This window comes from Bombus impatiens, unplaced genomic scaffold, assembly GCF_000188095.3.
Source record: "Bombus impatiens unplaced genomic scaffold, BIMP_2.2 scf_0102, whole genome shotgun sequence".
Classification (NCBI taxonomy): Eukaryota; Metazoa; Arthropoda; class Insecta; order Hymenoptera; family Apidae; genus Bombus; species Bombus impatiens.
This window is the reverse complement of record NT_176521.1, coordinates 375,727-401,886: the sequence shown is the minus strand read 5'-3', so window position 1 is coordinate 401,886 and position 26,160 is coordinate 375,727. Positions and strand designations below refer to the sequence as shown.

General features: G+C 32.9%; 2 protein-coding genes, 1 long non-coding RNA gene and 1 other non-coding gene across 4 annotated transcripts; 2 read left to right on the top strand and 2 right to left on the bottom strand.

The window, feature by feature from the left end:
- Window positions 1-878: 878 nt before the first annotated feature.
- Window positions 879-951, bottom strand: TRNAR-ACG. The gene has a single exon. It is a non-coding gene; the product is annotated as a tRNA-Arg (tRNA).
- Window positions 952-2,789: 1,838 nt separating this feature from the next.
- On the top strand, window positions 2,790-6,254 carry LOC100749111 (innexin inx2). The gene is made up of 2 exons (XM_012395004.3): window positions 2,790-2,926; window positions 3,034-6,254. Exon 2 carries the CDS (start codon window positions 3,205-3,207, stop codon window positions 4,279-4,281), a length of 1,077 nt encoding a protein of 358 aa, XP_012250427.1. The 5' UTR covers window positions 2,790-2,926; window positions 3,034-3,204; the 3' UTR covers window positions 4,282-6,254.
- A 6,014-nt stretch (window positions 6,255-12,268) lies between these two features.
- On the top strand, window positions 12,269-18,221 carry LOC100748990 (innexin inx7). The gene is made up of 7 exons (XM_003486253.3): window positions 12,269-12,791; window positions 13,191-13,281; window positions 13,935-14,016; window positions 14,561-14,738; window positions 15,371-15,708; window positions 16,489-16,679; window positions 17,205-18,221. The coding sequence occupies exons 1-7, from the start codon at window positions 12,704-12,706 to the stop codon at window positions 17,443-17,445; spliced, it is 1,209 nt and encodes a 402-aa protein (XP_003486301.1). The 5' UTR covers window positions 12,269-12,703; the 3' UTR covers window positions 17,446-18,221.
- LOC117151177 lies at window positions 16,439-18,434 on the bottom strand. Its single transcript, XR_004460910.1, has 2 exons — window positions 18,250-18,434; window positions 16,439-17,381 (listed from the first exon to the last, which is right to left on the bottom strand). It is a non-coding gene; the product is annotated as an uncharacterized LOC117151177 (long non-coding RNA).
- Between the last annotated feature and the right edge of the window lie 7,726 nt (window positions 18,435-26,160).

Genomic DNA, 26,160 nt, shown 5'->3' with positions numbered 1-26,160 from the left:
TAAAGATTCCTTGTGAAGGAACGTCTTCGTACTTGCCTTGATAGTCCTCGGTTTACACTGTCTTGCAACCGGTTTTCGTGTGCATACTGGGTTAATTTATTTGACCCACCGACTACGCTCGCTTCCAATTAGTTTCCAGGGCATTAAGTAGATATCCTTCTATACCGTGTTACCTTCGTTGGAATTCAGGATCGGCCCGTGGCTATTAATAGCAGCGATTCCGGCATTTGTTCGCGAACTAGATATCATAATATATTCCTTCAAGTCATTCCGAATTGAGTAGGTATGACATGTATTGCTGAAGATCGTACTGACTATAGACGTTTCCACGCGTATCTGCATTCTATCGCCGATCCTTCTCTTAAGCTTTTCGAATAACTAAGGTTTACCTGCTTAACAGTTAATCAGTAAGAGAAAGTACAGTCAAACTGCGATTTGTATTGTTAGAAGAGACTGAAAATGAATGATTAAGGTTAAGACAGGGAAATGAACTTTCTCGATAAAAATGTTTTGACTCGCAATTTGAATATCCAAAGCATTTCTTAATACAATTCATGATCAACTATGAAACAAAATACTTGTTCTATTTTATCCGACTGCTTTCAGCTTAAGATGGCATGAATAATCCAGTAAAGATAGATATATGACAAATGTATTTCTTGTAAGATGTAAGTGCTTTAATTTTGAAAAAAAAAAATAAATAAATAAAAAAGAAGAAAAAAAAGAAAAAAAATATATTTGAGACATTGTTTGTGAGATAAAAAGAAAAAGAAATGCAGTATCGGATTATAAAAATAATTAATTGTTTACAGTTGACCTAAAATTATATTGATTCTATCATTTAAGGGATGAAATATGTTTTAGGAAAAAAGAAATTCCGATCCTGCCAGGATTCGAACCTGGAATCTTCTGATCCGTAGTCAGACGCGTTATCCGTTGCGCCACAGGACCGACCTTGGTTTTATTTTTTATATACTTGTACAAAGTGTATAATAGTATTTATATTATATATTAAAATTGTATTTGTTTGTATAATTTTGCTTAAATAAAATAAATCCCATAATACTTTGACAGTAAAGAGTGTAATTGTGATTGTAATGCTTGTCTAGTAGTATCTGCAAGACAGTATAACTAACCTAATATAACAATATATAACAATATATAATAATCTGTTTGCCATTAAGAGACGTAAGTATTTATTAATATTTATTAATATTTATTAATGTTCAGATTTTAAAGCTATTCTTCCAAGAATGCCAATGACGATTCAGATCCGTGACAATCAAATAGAGATACAGTTACGTTACCGGAGACTTACCGTCAGCTGCAGATAAGGATATGATATAGCAAAATCAATTTATAGAAAGAGTTCACTGGAATGCAATGTCAGAGAATCTTTTTATCGATAAAGCATAACTGAAATAGATAATGACATTTAAGCATAATACTAACATTACAAATATTCGTGATAAAAAGAATATAAGGTTGTGATTGACTACCTCTATTAATGTGTATGAACAGATCATGTGTACTCGTAATACATAATTTACTATAAAGGCGATTTAATTTGTCTAATTATCAGCGTCTGCTGATTTCAGATTAAATAGTAATTAATCTACATATCGATTTGAGATTAAAGTAGCTTTTACCTATTTATTTAATTTAAGTAATCCGTGGAGTAATAGAAGTCAATAAAAATTATTTGTTAGGGATAATTACTATTCATTACAGAGTATCATTCTAGAACGGTGCAAAACTTCAGATAGAAAGTGGTATGTTAAGTCTGGTATTTGTAATACGAAACATATAATACATATAGTGCAAGTTATTCCGATTACCTCTTTCGAGCTTTTTTTAATAATCCTGTTGAATTAAATCCCTTGTATATTTTGCTTTAATAAAATTCAAGCATATGATTTTATTACAAAATATTTTCATGCCAAATATTTCCGTTGTATTCTAAAATATTCGATTCGATAAAAATTAAGCTATATAAAAACGGTAGTACTCAAATAACTAAAGAGAATGGAGTTAACGATATGAGATGGAAAACAAGGTAAATGACGCTATTACCAATAAAGAAGTAATTTACAATTATCAATTTTCGACTGGTTATTCTATTTAAGCAGCGTATATTCTTTCAAAACTTTCTTCACAAGCCTTCAATTGAAGAGACAGCATTTAAACTTTTGATTAAATAATCGAAATTTACTAAACGAAAGAAACTACGTTTATTGTAATGTAAATGTTTATAGTAACGCTCTAAACAAATATTTCATGGCTATTATTCTTAAATTTAAATAAGATCGTACACGAGAGTGGCGTGGGTTGCTTTTTCGATTACGCATGCGTATATGCGTCTGGAGGTTTCGCTGGAACGTTGGAACCGATGTTAGCCGAGCACAATCGAACCTATACGAACGATGGGCCTAAGTTTCTTGTGATCCGGGCCGACGCGGCGGTTAAAAGAGACGAAAAGTGGGGTTAGGTTATAGTAAAGGGACAAGAGTGTGAAAGAGAACCTAAGACAGACAGAGACAGAAAGAGAGACGAGTTTTCTCGTGTCCGTAAGTGGGGATAGAATCTTGGTGTGCAGCAGAAGTAAACGTATAGTATAGCGTCCCCAACCAGGCTGTATATAATCTGCAAGCGAGACAGAGATAAGACGTTATACGGTATACATACGCAAGAGAGAAGAAGCGAATCGACGAAGAAGAAGATAGACAGAGAGAAGAGCAAAAGGAAGCAGCTTACGGAACGGCATGTCCTCGTGTGCTCGTGTCGTAGAGCGTTTCTGAACGCAGCCATTACGACACAACCGCTCTCGGTGACGCTTTGCTGCGGTAGAGCCGTGCTCACGCGCGCAGTGGTCACGGAACGATCGGAACGGAACACACGTGTTTTCGGAAATTCGAACGAGATTTCGGTAAACGAAATTTATTCAGTGATAGATAAATCGGTAACGAATAGAAATACAACGATTATCGCGATAAACGAATTTTTTGAACGCTGTTTGTTTTTGTGCGTGTGCAGGGAGGCCCAGGGACGCTTCTTGACGCCTCTTGACGCGCGGCGTCACGTCGCGCGGGTCATCAACAACCCGAGTGTCCGGTTTGATTGGTAAATAGTAAAGTAAAACTTGCGATTGGGATAAATCGCTCGATTTCTCTCCTGTAGTACCTGTTCGAAGGAAAATAGCCAACCATGTTTGACGTATTCGGTTCAGTAAAGGGACTGCTCAAGCTAGACAACGTTTGCATCGACAATAATGTCTTCCGGCTGCACTACAAAGCTACGGTGATCATATTAATTGCTTTTTCGTTATTGGTCACGTCCAGGCAATATATCGGAGACCCTATAGACTGTATCGTGGACGAAATACCGCTTCACGTGATGGACACTTACTGTTGGATCTACTCGACGTTCACGATCCCTGATCGAACTGGCGTAGTCGGCAAAGACATAGTGCAACCAGGTGTTGCGTCCCACGTCGATGGCGAGGACGAAATCAAGTACCACAAATATTATCAGTGGGTGTGCTTCACGCTGTTCTTCCAGGCGATATTATTTTACGTGCCACGTTACCTGTGGAAGACTTGGGAAGGTGGTAGAATCAAGATGCTAGTTCTAGACCTAAATTGCCCAGTAATGAGCGACGAATGCAAATCGGAAAGAAGGAAATTACTAGTCGAGTATTTCGCTTCGAATTGGCACACTCAGAATTTTTACGCATTCCGTTTCTTCCTCTGCGAAGTGCTAAATTTCGTTAACGTAGTCGGCCAGATCTACTTCATGGACTTCTTCTTGGATGGCGAGTTCACCACCTATGGCTCGGACGTGGTGAAATTTACAGAAATGGAACCTGAGGAGAGGATCGACCCGATGTCACGGGTATTCCCGAAAGTGACCAAATGTACCTTCCACAAATATGGTGCGTCCGGTACGGTGCAGAAATTCGATGGTCTCTGCGTGTTACCGTTAAACATCGTCAACGAGAAGATATACGTGTTCCTCTGGTTCTGGTTCATCATCCTGTCGGTGTTGAGCGGTTTGACCCTGGCGTACCGTGCCGCGGTAGTAGCCGGGCCGAAACTTCGCTTAGTGCTCTTGCGTGCCCGATCGCGCCTCTCCAAGCCGGAGCATATCGGAACCATCGCTGAGAAGTGCCAGATCGGTGACTGGTTCGTTCTTTATCAGCTCGGCAAGAACATAGATCCTGTGGTGTACCAGCAGCTCGTCGTCGATCTTGCCACGAAACTACAGGGCAAAGAATCCGTCTAGTTTCTTACATACATTCTTAGAATTCCTCTTTTTTCTTTTCTTTTCCCCCGCTTCTTCGTTTTTACTATTCGATTCATCAACAGATCCGATTAGTCGAGTCGAATCAAGTTGTAGTTTACCGTATTTTCATTAATGTAGTTATTTGAAGATCAAAGCCATTTTGAATTACGTTTATTTTTCGTATCTGTAACATATATATGGGACGTATACGCGCATTCCAACAATTTTGGACAAATTTTTCGTAGTTCATTTGGCATACGTGTAAAGTGAGTTGCCTTACCGATCGTTACATGATAATTCTCGATCGGAAGTGCAAGTTCTGTTTAACATAACATATCAAGCGAAGCAAATGAAGAAATTAATCATTTTTCTTTTTTGTCTCTCTCTCTCTCTCCTCTTTCTCTATCTCTCTCTCTCTTTTTTTTTTTTTTTAGTTAAACAGTTAAACAATACATTCATTTCCATCTGCACTACAGTATACACGAGACTATCAATAGTTTCTGTCGATAGCTAGCGACCATAGATACATGTTCGATCCTACTCATAGCCTCGTCACGTAATTTCCTTGAATCCTTTGACTTCGATATCATCCATAGATCATTGTTTTTTCCTTTTAGTATCTTTTTTAATACTACACATTTTTGTAACTAAATCTAATTTACGATCCAATGTACACAATGTCAAAAATTGCGCCATGCTGTTCCGTGATATCGTTATCGATATTAAGAAACAATAAGACGAATACCTTATATTTGCTTTCATTTTTCTAACGTCATCGTTTTTATTCGCGAAAATAATGTTTCCCATCTGCTCGGTCGATATCGCTCGATAAATCTACAAGCATTGGTAGCACAAATATAACGAGGATGTATATGTGTGTGTATATATATTATACATATCGTACATACACACACGCGCATATATAGCTATATACCTATACACATGCGAGATAGAGGGAGAAAGAGCTTACAAGTATTAAATTGCTCCTAGACATGGAGGCTTTGTAGAGAGAAACTTCGATTGTGTGATATAAAATGGGAGACGACACGACATTTTCATTTCTCTTGCCATTCTCCTTTTCTCGGCATTTTTTTTTCATTTCATCTCTTTTTGTCTTCTTTTTTTTCTTTCAGAACAAGCGCCTTTGCTTTTTTTTTATTTGCTTCGAATGGATGCGTCCTTCCATTATTCTTTGCTGTTTTCTTTTTTTCTCTTATTGTTGGATGAAACAATGCACGAGAGAAGGAGAAATCGAAAAGTCGGGTTGTGCAGGTTTGTCGCGAAGATTAAATGGTCCCTCATCGACCCCACTCTTCGTTCGAGAATCGAACGACGCGTCGCTTCGTCTTCCTAGAAATGTAATTTTTCTGCTTACCATATTATTATTTTCTCATATCGTAGGCGTACATCTTGTACATTGTAGAATATCTTATAAAATAGAGAATATATATAAATTTATATTATATATATATATAGAAAGAGGGAGTTCGAAATAAATGAGAAGAGGAGAAAAAGAGGGAAAGAGCACGCACGAGAGAGAGAAGAGTGAATGAGATCGAGTGAGAGGGAGAAGGGCAGCCATGCAGACGGGTAGTTTAGAAAGAAAAAATGCTGTAACGAAAAATTTCCTTTGAACGTTTATTTTCGCTTGCTTTTTCTCTATTAATACTTTTAACACATTGCGATAATTAGAATGTTATATACATTTATATATATATATATATTTTACTATACATGGAGGGACCAAAAGAAAAAAAAGAAGAAGCGTCAAAAAAAGTCTACAGACTTTCATCGATGAACATACGTAGATTTCTTTTTCTCCATCCTTTCTTAGTGTTACTTTTGCTCGTCCATCATTTCCGTTTCTCCTATTTGAAACGTTTGAAACTACTACCTTAAAATTGTCGTTAGTGTCGGAATTATTGTAATACCGTCCTTTATATGCGACCTAAGTGAAATTCTAAAGAAAAAAAGGAATAGACGCGAGAAAAAGACTATTTTAAGAAGAAATAAAAGACAATAAAGATAACGTACGTTTAGCTGGTAAGAATTTAAAAGGGAAGAAATGGAAAACGTGCGCGCGAGCTTGAGAGCTCAGATAATCGTTTTTCGCATACCAATTCTCATTGTCAAATGTAGTAATATGTAATTCTTCTTGAGGGATCCATGCTCAAAGTAAGACTGCCAAGTAATCGAAACACTCCACATCATCGTGATTTTTGTATTTTGTATCTATCATATTTAGGATTGTACACGTGAATAGAATTTAGAACTTTCTCTCATTACACTTATTACATATATATATATATATACACATATATATACATATATGTATATATATTATACATATAAATATGTTATATATATACTTCCTTCTCTCTTGCTTTTCATGCCAGTGTTCCCTTTTCGATTTTGATTAATTTCGTTCGCATAATATCTCCCCAGAGGTGTTTGTTCCTTTTCTTTATAAACCGTCAGTTTACTCCCGTTTACTTTTTTTTATATTGATAATTTTAATAATCATAGTCGTTATCTTCTCACGCACACATATACACAGACATATATTTAATTTTCTGATTCAGAGAACTTGAGAGTAAGAAAAAAGTTCTGCAATTTACTTCTTTTCTTGTCGAAATACATCAAATCCTTTTTGATAACTCACTGGAATTTGAAGAATCAAAAGACGCTGAGAAGCTATGTTTTAGTTCCAGTGCCTTTGGACGCCGAGTATTCAATCAAACTTCCTCGAGGAACCAAGAGTACTCCAAAGGCTGTAACTAATTAACATGTTCCTTTCTACATAGCTTATTAGTCATCGATGATAATTAATAAATTAATAAAAGCTATTAAACGCACAACAAAATTGCTTAATAAGAACGTACAAACTATTAATATGTATTAGCGTATCAGTAAAATCTCTATTTTCCTCTAATGGATATTACTCTAACGCACGATAGATGCTTGCCCTTCAATTTTCATGTGGAAAAACAACTTTGCCTTTTAAGCTTACGTGGCACGGAACGTGTTAAATACGATAAGTCTACGAGAGTAGTAGAGATTAGCGTTGAAATTGTTATTATAAAATAATCGGGAGGAAGAAAGAAAAGTGCCTATTTCATACGCATATGGTGTAATGAGTGATGGAATCGCATTCGTAGATAGTAATAGTGTCGGTGCATTGTTCTATTCTAATGAATGTCCATGCTGCTTAGTGCAGGAACGTAATATGTATATCTACTATAATCATACATGTACGTTGTATGCACGTGCTTCCTCGTGCCTGTAGAAGCGATAAGATATGAGAAACAATTATTATATATGAAGAAAAATATATATTATATATATATATATAGAATTATAAAGATCCCAGCTAGTTGACTTGCTGGAAGAACGAGTGATAATTGATTAGTAATGACAATTGATATGTTATTTTTTTCCCTATTATTAATATCCTGTTCTTTACTCGTTGATAATGATAGTTACTACTTACTATAGTAAGACGAAAAATGTATGTTCCCGCTGTTGCGACAAAAAAATGCGTTTTTATAAAATTTTCTATTACAGGAACAGCGCACACTTTGTGAATTAACTTTCTTTTGACATATATATGCGTTCTCATCATGTTTCTTCGAGGATCGACAATGTACTGCCAGAATAATCCTATATTTTCGTAAAAATGTTCTATGGGATTAAACAAATAAAACGTCAGCGAGTAATCAATGCTTTCCATGATTCCTGAATTTCAGGATCGCGCCTCCTTCCGTCGAGATTACCCACGTATAATGCTTTAATTAATTTTACGCTATAGGTTATGATGGGTAAGTAAAGTCGTTCACGGGGAAAAGGAACTCGTGTGTTAAAGATAGCGGTAATTTTAATTAATTGTTCGGTTTATAAGACTTATATCTCACAATTAGCTTGTCGTTTACTATTAATTTTTTCAATAAAGATAATTAATAACCGCCATAGCGCAATTTCTGTATAACATACGAATATGTTTTTGAGAAACGTGGAATAATTGAATAAACAACGTTAAGTAATTAAACAATAATTCGACTAATTTAACGTGTCCAAAGTTGTCCAACGCGTCCGTTGGTTATCTTACTATTATATGAAAGGATCGATGGAGTTTGTATTATCTTGCTATGTACTGATAAACGTAGATCAGTTAAATGCTATATATTATATAGGGTTTAAGTACAGCTTTGTATTTTCGTAGTTTTATAACTAGTTTTATTTACTATACGTAAAGAGGAATAATTTGAAAAATTGTAACTAATACGGAGTGAATAAGAGAAATATTTACACTTTATGAATTACTAATCCTAGGATAATTCTGCGAAATATCTAATTTTCTAATTATATTTTAATAATAGCTTAAATTGATTGCAAACTTAAATAAAGTGGAAAAATTGAATCGTAAAAATTAATCTCTTGGGATGATATAAAATTTCGATTTAATAATAGAAATTTCAAACTAGAAATGTATCATGGTATTTCGTTAATAGAAATATCGTTCCACTACGACCTTCGATTAAGCTTTCATGACCCTGCATGATCCCTATCGATGGAATTTATTAAAACTATGCGATCTCCAGAGGGTTCGTTGCACATGCATGTACACTGCTTCGGGATTGACGATCATGGAAACGGACCTCGACGCTCGAGGTCCAACTAATTTCGGTTCCCTCTGTTCGCGTTATTGTATCAGGGGACACGAAGATTATTCTCATTTTGCCGATTAGTAATTTAAATCTCATCCTTAACGTAAAATTGAGCCATTATCTTGCGTCCGCGGGTCATCCTAGATTTATCCTCCGGTTATTTTCTTAATCACTTTTTACAGCAAATTTTATAAGTAAATTTAATGGTAAATTAATTCCGAAGAATTTGATTCAATATCAAAAGACCAGACATTACGAAAATATTTTCCAATATGACTTTGTTTCTTAAAATGTCTGTAATATTGAGCAGTACAAAAATGTGTAAAATGGTGGTATCATATGGTCACGTATTCATAATAAATAAGAATGCAGCAAAACGTGAAACAATGTCTTTGTTCAGCTGCCAGAAGAAAAACGATATGATCCAGGTATTACGAAAAGATGATTATAAAAAAAGGGAATCCATGTTCGCTATCTTCAGGTAGGACACACAATTAGTGTGACGGTAAACTTTCGAGGTGTAATCATTAAATATTCGAAATAAAAATAGTGTTGATAACATTGAATGGAAATACTAAGATAAAGAAAATCATTGTTTATGACGTTACAGAAATAATTAGCGAGAAGCTTTGAGAAACAATTCTTTATTAATTTTCTATCATTATTAAATCACGTCTCTATTAGGACATAAAGAATCAACCAGTGTAAGAATTGTATTTTCATTAAATTCCTTCTCTATGTATTCAACGATCTAAATACATATTTAAAGAAAAACAGGATTAAAAGGTTACAAAAAGCAAGGCAACATTTATTATCGCTCGTTATGAATCAATCTTTGCATGAAAAAAATGAAACTGAATTATGTAAGCAGTAATTAGAAATTACATTGTAACTGATTTATGGTTTTTGTATGCTACAAATGAACAGCCAAGCAGACAGTAACAAACAGGCCAAGAACGATGGAACTGAATGTATAATGCGTGTAAATAAGTAACATGTACGAATGGAGAAGTCAGAGGACAGAATTTTCTTTGCAGGATCCGTTGAGTTTGCTGGCTGGAGGCGACTGCATCAGGGGCAACGGCCGGTCAAAGTCCTACCTTCGACATTCTATCCCTCCCACCTCTTTGTTCGTGTCTTTCTTGTTCGCCGTTTCTCTTTCCCCTGCAACTTTACTCTTCTTCCACCTCAAACTTGTTGCCTCTCATCTCCTTATCTTATTTGGTCTTTCCCTTTTTTTCCCCTCCCTTCCATTTACCTTTCCTATCTCCTCTGGCGTATCTTCCTAATTTTGGACGTTTTTTCATCCGTTCCCCTGTCAGCTTTACACGTTGCATTCGAATTTTCTTCTCTAAATATTGATATCTTTTGTCGTTCCTACGTTTTCTCAGATTATGTTCCGAGTTGTTTCAGTGATATTTTTTAGGATCCTTTGTGGATTTTGGACTTAGAATATTACGAAGGAAGCATACTTTGGACTGGATTTTCAACGAAACCTACGATTTCAATTACAATAGAACAACGTTTATCTAATAACAAATTACCAAATAACATTTATTTAATTACCAAATAACGATTATTAAAATTTATCGAAGAATTAACTATTTGCATTCCTGCGAATATAGTGGCGTTTCGTGGAAAAGTTTCGCACAAAAGTTGAATTGAAATCACTGAATCGTACCTACGTTAGATCCTCTAGTACACGATGATAAGCTTTTGTATCTCACGGTCGTGTTTCTGAATAGAGTAAAACTCGCGATAAAATACAATTAATCATCGCGATTGTATTCGACGCAATTCCAACGTGATTACCGTGAAATCGCCGGTTTGATATAGATTAAGGAAGATTTGTTCCGTAATTTTTATCGATAAATAACGCGACAGTCATCTAGATCAACGATTATTAAGGGTTCTATACGGTCGTACTATCGTATTTGTAGCAGCTGTTTAAATGTTGTGATTATTGTCGCGACATTATTCTTACATAAAAGTATGCAGATGTCTCATTAAATAGTGCAAAATGTGTACATTATTTACAATAATAGTCTAGGGAACATTGTGTAATTTTAATCACTTTACATCTACATTTACGTTTGTCGAAATAAAGTCTCAATATAAGTTCCGTTTTTCTGTCCTATCGTAAAAGTAATTTTAAGAGGTAGATTAATCAGCAAATTTAAAATATCGATAATTCAAGCGGTTATTCTCTAACGCGATAAAGTTCAATATCATATAATAAACTACACAACAATTTTTTCAAGCGAAGAAACTTATATTTCATATGTAATACAATAAAAAGTTAATAAATAATTTACTAACGGCAAAGTACTGTCAGAAGATCAATAAATGTTATCATTTCTCATATTTCAAACTGGAGGACTTCCTAAATAATAAAATTCTTGCATTCTGTTCGTTATATCTGTTTAAATAAACCTTGGCAAATGTTCACGGTTTGGAAACATTTTATCGTTTCATCCTATCTAAATACTACCACGTTTCTTTGAGTAATTCTATCATAAACTGTTTCTCTTTTCAGACACAATTTTCATTGTAAATTTTGATAAATTTCATGATAATCCCGGTGACGTTATCGTTATATAAATCTGGAGAAATCCATCAGATGTTTCACCGTAATAAGGAGACTTATCGAGGATCCGCTAGGATGGTGTACAGAGAAATCTTTGACTACTCTACATTCTTCTCGGTGACACCCAACAAAGGACATAACCTAACAGACACGATGATAGTACCCCGCTGGAGGTAGCCACATGTTATATTAGTATACCGCTATAATATTTTACCAAATGTCCTACTGGACAAATTGTAAAATACAAATGAATAAATAAAAAAAAAAAAAATTCTTCTCGGTTGCACGAAATTCTTCATCATTGGAAACGGCGAAGTAAAGGTCAAAAGGTATATGAAAATTTCCTCGAATCAAAGCCAGAGAAATGATCTACTTTCAATAGTTTCTTAAATGATGCATTGAGAGCATAAGTCAGCTAACTCGAATACTCAACAGACTGAAAAATTCGTCGTCAGTGACGTTTGATTTAGTTACGTTATCTGGATTTCATTTGGAAATAACGAATTCGCTCACTTTCGTACGATCGATACTGCTTGTTGGAACAGACATTTAGGAAAAATGTGGCTTGGTTCATTTTTGCCTCCAATACTTCAAGTCAAGAACAAGCATCAAGTATTTATTTCATTAAAAGGATCAACCGGGTTGATCGATCGATCAATCAGGGACGACATGAAATGATTCTCCATGAAATGATTATGATTGTGCTGCGTTGAATCGCTGATTCCAGCTCGATGTTATCTAACCTTATCTAAGCGAACAAGTGGTTCAGCAACAATAATAACTCGCACCTTCTTGAAAGTATGGTTACGAGTTTACAAGTTTCCTGAAACCTTGTCATGATTCCACTGCGCAATCGTAGCTGATAAGAGAAAATAAGATTTGCCAGCATTGAAAGTTCAGTCTGAATTCGATCAACATTTCATTGGTATTGTGGAAAGTCTTTTGCACGATCTTAAGTTCTTCTTCCGGTTCTTTTCTGCTATTTTTCGTATATGTTTCGTATATCGTACTGTTCTCGGTGAACAGAGAGGGAAATTTGAAATAGAAGTAGATGCCGTAAGTCCGGAAGTAGCTAAGGCTACTAAAGGGCTGAATAGCCAATCAACAAAGAATTTTCGGCGAAAACGAATGAAAGATTGCGATTCAAAGTGATTGAGGATTTCCTGTACAGATGGCAACCGTTTTAGCTACGTTTTCGGTCCTCAAGGACCATGTCAAGTTGAAGATTTCACAGGACACAGTGGCCATTGATAATATGGGTAATAAGAATCGTGACACAGAGATATTTCATAGCTTCGCGAAAAGAAAGTTGAAACATATCTGATTTAATATGTAATTTTGAATGATTCCTTGACTGATAGACTGGAGTTATTTATTAAAATTTGTAATTTTATGAATGATACCGGAGAACTCTAACCTGCTCTTACTTTTACTCTATTTTCAATATTTTACATATTTTTACATATTATGTACGTCCTACGTGTATTCGCTTTATATTCTCCGTAAATGCATAAAAATCTATTCGTTTGTTTTAGTTTGTTATTATCGCTCGTCCTCGTCCTTGTCTTATTTAATTTATATAAAGTCACCTTGAATGTTTTCCTTATTCTTCGTTTCTTCCTTTTTTGATGAAATTATTAATTGTTGAATATGATTAGTTTTCAAGCTACACTACAGAGTCACGTTTTTGATACTCTTGGCCAGTACGTTGATGGTGACAGCTAAACAATTTATCGGAGAACATATCAGGTAATGTTGTAATATTGTTAATAAAATGTGAAAATATCTTACGATATTTCAGTATATTTCTAGTTATTGGATTCCCATTCATTCGTCTTCCCTGTTAGTGTTATCAACTAGTACATACTAAAATTGAGATATTGGTTCTGTTCTCCGTTTAAGAAGGTCTCGATAATATTCGATTAAATTGCGAAACTAATAAACTGCCTGTCTCTATTAGTTACAGACAGAAGCGTTATATATTTGTGTGTAGAATTTTGTTGCCTTTTATATATTTTCAGAAGGACTAAAATAGAAAATATTTATCGAATGAAGACGAGTCGATAGTTGAACCATTCATCGCTCACTGAAAATTGTACGTTTTCCATTTATTGAGAAAGAATTTTTTACACGAGAGAAGATTATTTGAATTAGTGCATTAATATTATCTTTATGATAAAACATAAAACAAATAATTATTTTTCTTGATAAGAAATATATTCTTAATAAAATTTGTTAGATTTGCATTTTTTCACAGACTTTTGTTTAATTATTCATTGCATAAAACTTTACCCGCAAATTTAAAGTCATAGAACTCCGTGACCCACAGATTAAACATTAAGGTCAATTAGAGACGCTAATGAAATAAATAACCATATTTGATGTTATGTTTTATCGATAAGGTGTATCGGTGGACATGGAATGAGCGATGATGTACTGAAAGTAATCAACACCTACTGCTTTTTTACGTCTACTTACACTGTGGTAAATATTAATACTAATACAGTAGATTCCATTTATTCACTTATCGTCTTCTTTAAACTATTTTTTTAATACGATCAGATTAACCCTAATTAATTTCTAATACTTGGATCTTCGTCAAATTTTCGAATTTTGTTTAACATATAATTTGTAACAAGAATATTAAAATATTAAAGTACATTAGAATTTATATTCCCTTGTAATAGCTTATACTATATAAAATATCTATCAGAAAAATGCAAAAATTACTTAAATAGTTACTTAAAGTAAAAAATTATTTAAAGTATTATTATGTAATTAAACAATGAATGTAATCATCTTCGATAAAACTCTTTCAAATTTTAGTGCATTGTATCATCTTTACAAAAAGCCTAGAAGAGGTGTATTTCTATTATTAATAATTGATGAATAAAAATAATTTTCCACAGCTCAAGGCCAAGTAATATTTTCAAATTTGCATTATATTGTTATACGTGTCCTTCTCTTTTCTTTTTGACTTTGATAAATTGGAGATCTTATAAATAATACAATAGTACGAATTTTACAGTCGAAACACTTGAACGCAACACCGGTGTTGTTAGGCGAAATCCCGCATCCTGGCGTGGGACCAGCGACCAAAGAAGACTCCCTGGTGCACCATGCTTACTACCAGTGGGTGCCCTTCGTTCTGTTTTTTCAGGCGATCTTCTTTTACGCGCCTCACTACCTGTGGCGGAATGTTGAAGGTCAGTCCCGCTATAATACCTACCAACCCATCCTGCATACCTTCGCACGCATAGTACATAACCTTCAGTCATCTGACTTTCTCTTATATAGTTAAAGTTATATATATATATATAATATATATAACTTTTTACATACATACATATTACATATTTAAATTACACAATTACATATTTAAACGATGAAGATCTTTACTGTAATTATTTTCTAATTTCAATTTATTTTAATAAATGACACGTGTAAATTAGTTTGTTCTATATATTGTATATAATAGAATATAAAAGTAGAATATTTCTACAATAATCTTGGGATATAATATACGTATAATATAATATATATAAAAAACAAAATGGAATACCTATATAAATATAAATGTTCCAAATACGTATATAATTACTTTTATCATATACAATACTTTACGGGGTACTTTATGCGCTTTACTTGTTAAGGAAAATTAAAATTATATGCATGCGATGTATACGCTGATTGAATGTGAATATTTAAAAAATATTTATAATGACACGATTATCCTATCTTTTTACGGTAGCTCATTGTTACGGAATTAAACGAATAAAAGAAAGGAATACAAAAAATGAAAGAGATATTAATTAAACGAATAAATTGATTGGTCCAGGAGGTCGGTTAAAAGTGTTGGTATCTGGGCTACACATGGCGTCGTTGGCTTTGCGTGAGACGCCTTTGACAACTGAGAACGGTATAACCGTTCCGTCAATACATGACCGTGACGAGAAAATACGTCAGATTCGACATGCTTTTCTGAACCGTATCCATTTGAATCGACCGTGGGCATACTACATGGGCCTCTGCGAGGTTCTCAACTTCATCAACGTCCTCATGCAAATTTATTTAACCGATTGGTTTCTCGGCGGTGCTTTCCTCGGTCTTGGCCAAGCTGTAGCGCGCAATGGCTTGGATGGGGAAGTCGACGCGCTCGACATCGTCTTTCCTAAAGTATGTTTCCCAGTACAATGCAATATTAAGAACTCTATTTCCATTCTACATTTATATTTTTTCTTTTTTTTTTGTTATTTAGTTTACATTCACAATTTATCCGATTTGGACATTTGGTAGAATTTACATTTATGTGAACAGTGATTGACGAAAGTATTTGAACGGCTTAGTTTGGAGAACTTTTACGAATACGTTACATATGTTACACAGTATTTTTTAAAACTTTGTTATCAGGATTGTAATGAGATACAAACCGTGTCTCGTTATGATGCTAATGAAATTTCACATTGTTTTGTATAATACATATAGTACGAGACATTGAGAGTAGAAGTGAGCTAAGTCGCGATAAAAGGAATTCATACGTAACACAATGAAATCAATTGCTGCACCGAATTATCGTATCTATTTTAGACGGCGAATTACTCAGTTGGTTGAATATTGGCGTTAGTTCACTTAGTTAACAACGTTAGTCCAAAGTGACTGTAGACGATTCGTTTAAGATTAACGAAAGTTCACTCGTATAGTAGATTATCACACATAGCTACTCGTATGGTAAATTATCTAAACAATGGAGAAGACTTTAAATAGTTGGAATTATTACGAAATTTTTATCTATTTCGTAAATATATTATGTATAAAAAGAACAAAGTTTTTTAAGGATCATTACAACGATTAATTCAAACGTAGTTAATATCAAAGAATTAGAACTAAAACTTCGGACTTTTTAGTAGAAAATCTGTTGTTGTTTAAATAAAAATTCCTTCCGAATAAATGTTTCAGGTGACGAAATGTACTTTCCACAAATTTGGTCCATCGGGTACTATACAAAATCACGATGCGCTATGTGTCATGGCGTTGAACATCGTTAACGAGAAGATCTATATCTTCCTTTGGTATTGGTATATCATTCTGTCGGTGATAACCGGTTTAGGACTGCTTTGGAGGTTACTGACTATGGTCTTGCACGCCAGGTTACTACTATTTATTGCCTATACCTATTCTACGGTTTATCGACCGTTGCCTTTCTTAGAATCTCGATTCTTCGAACTCGTACCATTGACTTCAGTTCTGTTAAATTGGCAACAATAATGTAATGTGAAAACTTTAGCTAGACTATGATATGCAATTATTATTTTATCTTCTGTAATTGATAATACAATTAGAGTAATGACGACGACTAATTAGAAAATAGACAGCAAGTTTTCGTTGTATCTTTAATTTCGAAGGAAAGCAAGTTATTTACGATTGAATATATATTACATAATTTAAGAAAAATGTGAAATAATTCAATATTTTTGGTTTTTCTAAATTTCAGTGTATAGCTTTGATATGCTTCCGAAAATAGACGATGGAATATTTTCTGTTCCTTTTCTTGTTTTCTTAAAATATTAGAATTATTTCGAATATTATTTAACGCTTTTTAACATTTTTATTAGTTTTATTAGCACAAGTTTAATTTATTTAATGCTATCTAACAAATTTTCTCATGTGATCAGGAGCGTAACATTCAACAAGTTGGTCTTCTCCATGGCTTGTCCCGGCAGATATAATCCGTGGAACGTGTTGGCAGTTACCAACGAATGCCACTACGGAGACTGGGTGTTTCTTTATTATATAGCGAAGAACCTAGATAACTACGTGTTCAAGGAATTGTTGCAGAAACTTGCCGAGGACTTGCAAGAAAGACGTCAGATTCAACCTCATCTCTTTAGCGAAGAGAAACCGTTAACTAGCTGAGTTTCAGTCTTATCTTACTGATATCATCTTATGAGTAATATGATAATTCCAAATGATTCACAAGAAAACTGACTCAGACAAACTGGAGGAAAATTAAAGAAGTCAAATTACCAAAAAAAGCTATTGTTATATCAATGCAATAGAACTCTCATATTACTTATGGAATGATTCGATTATGTAGAAGCGTAGAGGAGCTTGCATTTTAATGACAGTATATTGAATTTAGGATTAATTTTTAAATTTTCCATGTCTTTAACCTGGTGCCTTATATTATAATATAAAGATATACTTGTATTACGAGTTGATGGTACAAACGTGATACATGCGAATTAGATTTAATGATAGTTATCGTTATACAATATATATCATATTTATATATTTTGCTATGACAAGAGGAAATACTGTTTATTTGTAATATTGTTCAATGCAAACTAAGTACAAGAGTATTCGAGTTGTGAATCTTTTAGCTGTTGCAGATTTAGTAAAAGTAACATTATAAATAAATACAAAATTAGTACACGTTAAACGAACGCCGGATAATTTAATTTATTTTAATTCGATGTTAATATGTAAATTTCCATTGTAAATATCATGTATCGTTTCTTGTTACTATGTCACTTTATTTTGAGAGTTACGTCATTCTAACCAACTGCGGTTCTCGAATCAGTTCGTTTCGCTATGTTACATCACTTCAGGGAATGCCAGATTGCGTATATGAAATTCGTTGTTCACCATTGTTCTTTCCGTGCGAATAAAGCTACATTTTCAAGTACGAACATTTATCTTAGAGAAAAGACAATCTACTCACCTTTACACCTGCTTTCTAACCAGTTCCTTTCAGTAGTTAGTAATCTTGTAAATGCAAGTTTTACTTTGCTGCACCGGAATTTAACACTAAACTTGCTAGGTTACCTAATTAAATAACCTAACCTTAATTTAAAATTGTACATTCATCGTTATTTCTTTTTTTTTTTATCATCTAACTTTATGTAAATTCTCATATTACTTGATTAATCAATTTCTCAATTCTTTTTTTGCTTCTTTTTTTTACTAAGAAAAATTCATCGCCTGATTCGTTTATCGCGATCGACCATTTTACCAATTGACAAATTTACATCTTTTTCTAAAGTTCTCTGCCTGGGACCTTAGCTCTGAACTCAAGTAAGATCTAACCAGTTGCATACATCTGAATGCGGTATGTATTTGACTTCGTCGTAAGCACTTGAACATACTGATAGAGTCCATGTCAGGTAACACTCAAACACAACAGAATCTTATCGGATGCTCTCAAGAAATACTTCTCAAGAATATACTCTCTTCATAATGAGTTCTCTATAGCAGCGGTTTTCAACCTGGGAGGCGCGAACCAGGGAATGCGCCAAAAGCTTTTAATAAAATATTAATTTTCGTACCATAACATCTACAAACAAATAATTTAATATAAAAATAAATATACATGTTATGGCAAAACCTTACTATTATTCTGCTAATTGTAGTTTTCAGTTTCTTTTTTGTAATAAAGTTTTTATTATTTAAAACGCGTCTATATTATTACATCTATTAAAAAATAAATGGTATGGAGACGCGAAAAAAATTTTTTTTTCGGCGAGGCGTAGTAGCATAATGGTTGGAAACCGCTGCTCTATGCTAAATGAAATCTAAATACGGTATCATTTTGAGAGTTACAAAGTACAGACCGAAGCATACGAGAAATGAAATACGATAAGGAGCGAACAAATCTCATAATATTCAGTACATTGGTTTTGTATTTTGTTTTACCCCTGAATATGTCCACAAGTTCAATGAGGAAGTTACTGAAAAACATACAAAATACGTTTAGATGGACGAAATTCTAATCAAATGACCGGTTACGGTAAGAATAGTTATATGTAAAGCGCCGATACGGTTAGTGTTAACGAATCTACTTTTATTTTATTCTTATTGTCTCGTCTTGTCTTGTTATCTCTGTATTTTGGTTCGATATATGTACTTAATAAATAATCTACGCCCGTACTCTAGATCCATCTGAAGTGTACCGCGAGTAGGAACTTATACCGCTTTAACCAATTTTATACCACTTACAAGATGGTTTCGAGAATGGTAAAACTATGGCGCCACTTTTAACGTATCAATCGACGCTTGGGGGCGCCGGAAGCCACGCAAAATTCATATCGACCGTAAGAAACTTTTCTCTTAGGGAACGAGATAAAACACTGGCTCCTCCAAAACTGGGGACCTCAATATGCATTTGACAATTATAATTGAGTTATTACATTTATCATAATACAATTATAAATAATTGTGTCAGGATGGCAAAAGTTTAGATCACTTAATAACTCGCGAGTATCTTTCAAATAGCTCATACTCATCGTTGTGTCTCAAGAATACTTACATATTTGTATGCACCGATACTTGTATGCAGGTACTCAGACTATATTAATCTGACCCCTTTAGCTGGTCGACAACAGTCGAGATTATTAAACTGTAGTTGAAGAGGTTTATTGACTTTGTAACACGGTATTCCTGTCGAATCAGAGCATTTACGTTTACATATTTAATAACGTCACCTTCGAGATAGTCCATACATAGAACGTATCATAGATAAATATGTAAATACATTGAACTTTGCAATGAACTTAGAAATAAGTCTTACCTTATCTTCTCTTCTTTTTACATTCTCACCTTATTTACAATTATTGCAATGTACATAAAATGTTAAGGAAGGAGGATCGATCATAGACAATGAAACAAAGAGGAAAGTTGGCGTGCAAAAATATCGGTTGAAGTATCGTTTTCAAGCTATAAAAAGAGATCGAAGTTTGCAATAAAAACGCCTGTATATATAAAGCTGAATCCAAGCAGACATTTGTTTCACGTAATATTAAATTGAATAACGGATGCTATACTTTTGCATATCATATACGTTTTTGCATGTATAAATTTTTCATAAATGCATAAACACCTACGCTTTACTTATTCATGAGAGTATTTTATTCTGCATCTTCTTTCGTTTAAAATAAATTCATAATACATTTTATTATTGTAATATCATGTGTTAATACTAAATAAATTTGTCTGTTACAGAGTCAATGTCGATCAGACTTTCACTAGTACTGTGTAATTTGAATTCCTATTCATGTCAAGGTACTAATTTTCTACAATTTTCTATTACTCGATAAAAAGTAGCTTGCAAATTATTATCGTTCTATTGGTTAACTGGTAACGACTTCGTTCCGATTTGTCTTGGAAATCATAAATCTTGTTTTCTTAGGAACAGCCAATGTAGAAGATTAATGAATCATTTCAAAGTAAATACAGGAAACAGAATTTCATGGAAACTGCAAACACAGTAGATATTGCGTCATTTATTGTACCAATTGTTTTCAATTTTTCACTTACGTTTAAGAGATTGAAATTTAAATATCCTAACAGTAAAGCTAAAAAAAATTATCATATGTCGTAACGTAGATATCGATGGACGACTGTATCATCAACATTTCAATTGAAGAAACTGATTACTCGACAACTGTTAACTCGTTATCGAGACCTAACGTTTAGGAAATATTTGAACGTTTATCAGCAAGAAATATGGCAATTGAATCAGCTATTAACGAACCATGTAAACTAACAATAATATCTCGACATTTTACAGATTACAGGAAAGAGTAAAATATGACAAAAGTGTAATATTTAATTTGCCACAATCTCTTCTTAAATGTCATTTCGTTATTAAATTAATTAATAAATATTAATGATGTTACAACATGCCATATAAAATCATTCTGGAATAATTCAAATATTTTAATGTAAAATATATTTAATATCTCTATTTATATATTTAGTTAATTGTTTATTTATTTATCTTTTGTTACGAGTAATACTAAGTAAATGTTAAAAAATTATATTATACCTAATAATTAAATAAGAAAGATATACCTATATATAAATAATAATTTCATTTATTATATAGCGACAAATAAAAAGAAGGCAGGTTTTAAGAAAATAAATTCCTATAAATCAACGTAGGTACCAATAATCCTTTAGAACAGCCTTAAACATGCAAATAAAATAAAAAGAACGAAGCAGTGTCACTCATGGTGTGATTATACATAATAAACATTATGCAAACTAAACATAAAGGAGTTAAATACGACCAAACGATTGTGTGTATTGGATCAAGAGATATAAGCTGGAAAATCAGATTGCGAGATCTTTGTTCGTTCCTTTTGCGTGGGAGGAAGAGTCATCACGACCGGAACACGGTCCATTATGTTCTCTCTCACAACCAGGAAATGACGACTGCACACCGTAGAAAAGAGGAGCATACCAGGAAGGTTCTTTGATGATCGTGACACGCGTGCACTTGATGCAATGTATTCTGTTAACTACTTTTACATGTATATTCTCTACTGCATGTTCTACGTATTGTAATTACTAGACTGCGGATTTGTATGCAAATTCATACTTGCATAGATAAAATTAAAAGAATAGGACCTAGCCAAAAATTTGTCTTATCTATTAAATGTCACAAAGAGTACTATGATATAAGAGCACTTTGGGTATTTTATACGGTTTCTTACCTTCAACTTCCTCTAAATTCCATAAAAATCCGCAATCTAGTAATTACGTATTGTAAATTTTATATTCTATCAACACGAGTGTCAATAATAAATGATTTCGCTTACTTTATTTACTTACTTTATGTACGTAGTATTACAACAATGAAAATGTTTGAAATGTTTTATTCTGTACGAACTTTCAAAATTTTTTTATATTTTCTTCCATTTAAACCATTTGTATATTGTGCCTCGCGTTGGTATTTGATTATTTCCAGGAACTACAGATACTTTTACATTTAACGTTTTGTTCCTTTACTTCTTCGACTTACTTCTTCTTTACTTCTTCTCTTAAAGTAACGAAACATGATAATGACAATTTTACAAAATCCTTTTTAAATAATTTATACTTTACTTATACTTTATACTTATATACTTAATATAATATATAATATAATATAATATATACTTTATAATATATACTTTATAATTTATACTTATACTGCATGATGTGATATTACAATTATTTTTAAATTCTAATCTCTTTCTCTTTTATACAACATTCTGTAACATACGTCGATAGCGACGATAACGATAATAAACGCGTCATGAAATAAGAAGAAATAAGATTCTGAAGAAAGAATGTACATATTAATTGTCTTATGTAATATGTCTATGATTCAGGTGCATGTAAATAATTATTAGCGTATATCTATTAATACATTAAATATGGTCTGTAATTTTTCATTTAGAGGTTAACAATTTTAAGATTATAAAAATATTTCAAAGAATCGTATAAGGCACACTGAACAGTGAAATAGGAGTAGAAAGTATAAAAACTCCGATATACTGGAATAACGAGTTTATTTGGCATTTTAAGCAACGTTTCTACGAGAATCCTGCACGAGAAGCATAAAATTATTTTAATGTATTATTTTCAAGATAAAATTACGTTCCATAATATATCTGCACTTTTCATATTCTCTCAGTTATTTTTCTCTATCTTTTATTGTTGTGTTTTTTATTATATTTAGCTAAAAATACACGCATCATGTTCTTCTCATGTTCTTTGATTCTCTGATGAAACCAATAATATCAAAGCATTCTCTACATTACAACTTACCATTGCCACTTTTATAGAGATGTGATGAAATACCGCAACAAATGATCTGCCATGAGCTGTAAGATATCGCTGATTCCCTTCTACTACAATGTGGGTACTGGGTACACGTTCATGGACTTTCAAAACGTGTCAGATACTGACTCACGAGGCGGCAGATTTATTATATACTCATACAAGCTTGTCACTATCGTTAGTCAGTTCAAAGGAATTCTTGGCTGTGCGATAGGAGTTTTATTGTGGAACAAAAGGAAAGGAGAGAGTTCGAATTTTGTGACAGGGAATGGCCACGAAACTCTTACAAAATAGCCTCTGTTTTCTGGCCTACTATTTTCGAAATACATACAATGTTATCTGGTCTCTTGAACTTATTTACACTTTAGAGAATGATTAAGCGTAAGATTCTTCTAACCAAGAAAGAAATGGAAAAGTAGATCAACTAAGGGGAGATTTTATGACTCTTCAAATAAATCACTATACATCTCATTTTTCGCAATTTATAAAGATAGAATAGAACGTTACTCTATTTGAAGGAACCTAATTTCTTTTGATCTAATTATAAAATAAAAATCTCGAAAATTTATTTTATGATTTATAATTAAAGAGATTGCAAACATTGTCAATATTTCAAGGTTTTTAACATCATTACGGTTTGTCAATAAATATTTACAATATATATCGTTAATACTTATTGACGAACCAGATTTTTTTAATATGTTCAATATTTATTGAAAACACATCCGGTATCGAGATAGTGTTTGTTTAACGATATCGAGTGAGAAAAATCTCTTATACAGTCACTATTTTAACATTATCAATGAAGAAACCAGGGGGAGAAAAAGTATAGGTTAGGAAGTGACTTTTAAGATATTTTCATATTTAAATTTTATTCATTAGTATGAGTAGCACGTGTTTCGAAAAACTTGTTGAAATAGTGCCAATTTTAGGTTATGTTATATTATGAAATATTAGAAATATATGAAACATTATCAATATTATATTGGCAATGTGTATCGATCGTCTGAGGCTCCTTTTATACGTCCAATGATGTTGAGAACCTTGAAATATTGACAATATATATTGAACGTCTGAGGGCTCCCTTAATCTAACACGAGAGACAACAGAACTTAAGAAAAATGCTTTTTTCAGTAAGATTGAAAAATGATCAAATTATTAATATCTATAATAAAATAAAATAATATTCTGTTTGTACAAGGTGGAATAAAATGTTGAATTTAAATAAAGTAGTAAATCAGTAAAACACGAATTTTAAATAAAATAGCACATGAATGTTATACATACGTATATGGTACACATTAACATGTATGTATATGCATATATCAAATTTGAGCTAAATTAATAAACGGAAATATCATGAACTTCCCTCGTTAGCTTAGTTACATACTATCATAGATAAATAATGGGACTGCATTTGCATACTTCTGTAGTGGAATTTCTTTCCGTCAAATTTTCTCCTAATTTCTTATTGCGTTTAAAACTCAACGATAAGATCTGTATCGTGTATTTATTACATTTAAATTATCAATTCCTTAATGCGCAATTATAAAAGTATGCAGAAACGAGGTATCTTATGATGTAGTTTTAATGTTCAATTTACTCATTTCGAGATATTTCCCAAGTTATTCATAACGTTTCTAAAGTTATCTTTTTCTTTGTTACAATCTCGATTCCACGTATATAAGAAAAGTAAGTGTATTTTAGTTTTAATATAATTAGTATTATCTTTTTTTCTATTTTCAATCGAAGAAAGTAAATAAAGTTGTGAATATAGGCAGCTATACATATTGATACATCACGAGACGTAAGTTAGAACAAAAATAATTAATATTACAATTTTCCATAATGCACATTATCTGCGAACACATAAGTCTTCCTTCATTGGTGGCAGCAGGTAAAATATTCTAGAAGCGTTCCAGAGGCAAGAGGCAAAAGAGGCAGAAGAAATACGAATGCATTTCGTATTTCGTCCAATACCTACTACTTACATTGTTCCGTTCGTGACGAAACTTTGAATGACCAACCGATATATCTCAGTCAAAAATATACACGTTTTGTACGAAAAAATATCCAGACAGCAGGTGACGCCTTGTCTAAGAATATTCGCAGAATTTTAACTTAGAACCTTTGTGGAATTCCTAATTATTCGCATATAAAATTTATATATATATATATAGACTTTATTAAAGTCGCATCATTCTTTAGATAATTATTTGAATTAAATGAGATTTATAGAAAGTACATACTCTGTAATTAGGGTTGCAAAATCAAGAATGAAGTGGTTTTAATATGAACGTAAAATCGAATCAAAAATGTGAAGTGAAAATTATTAATATGCTTCGAGAATTACACTTCCAAGAGATTTATTAATATTTTTCTAGCGTCTTTATTCTTTGTTAGATATTGGAATAGTCCATGAAACTGTACCTGTATTTATCTGTAAAAGTATATGTATTTTGTACTTTATATTTTAATATTTAATTTGTATTTAATTTCGTGCCATGGCAATAAGTTACTTCATTTACACTTACGTCATTTTTACACTAACACATAAAAGTAACATTCATTTGTAAATATCAATCTCAGTAAACCTTGGGAACAAACGGTACGTATAACACTATGCTGTACTCGTTCAGTTATTCGAAACGACGTTAACAGTCATGAATAAACAACGGTGCTGTTGTATCGAGACTTAAACTTTATTCTATGTATGTCTTTCGTATTGGCGTGGTCAGAGAATAAACCATGGAATTCAGAGACCACGTGTGCATGGCTAATGAGGTTAACGTACAACCATCGAGTAAGGTATTTACACATTGCATTGGCTGGTTGAGACTAACGTGACCAAGTCTGCCCTTATAAGTCTCAGCCTTTCCTCCTTTCTATCTAGGTACGTATATAGATAACTATCCGCTGTATCCTTGGTTACCAATCATTTTCACTTGCCTTGCGTTATTTAGAACGACAATTTTCTACGTACACTTTCCAAAGAATAAAACTATTCTAAATAAACTAGATATT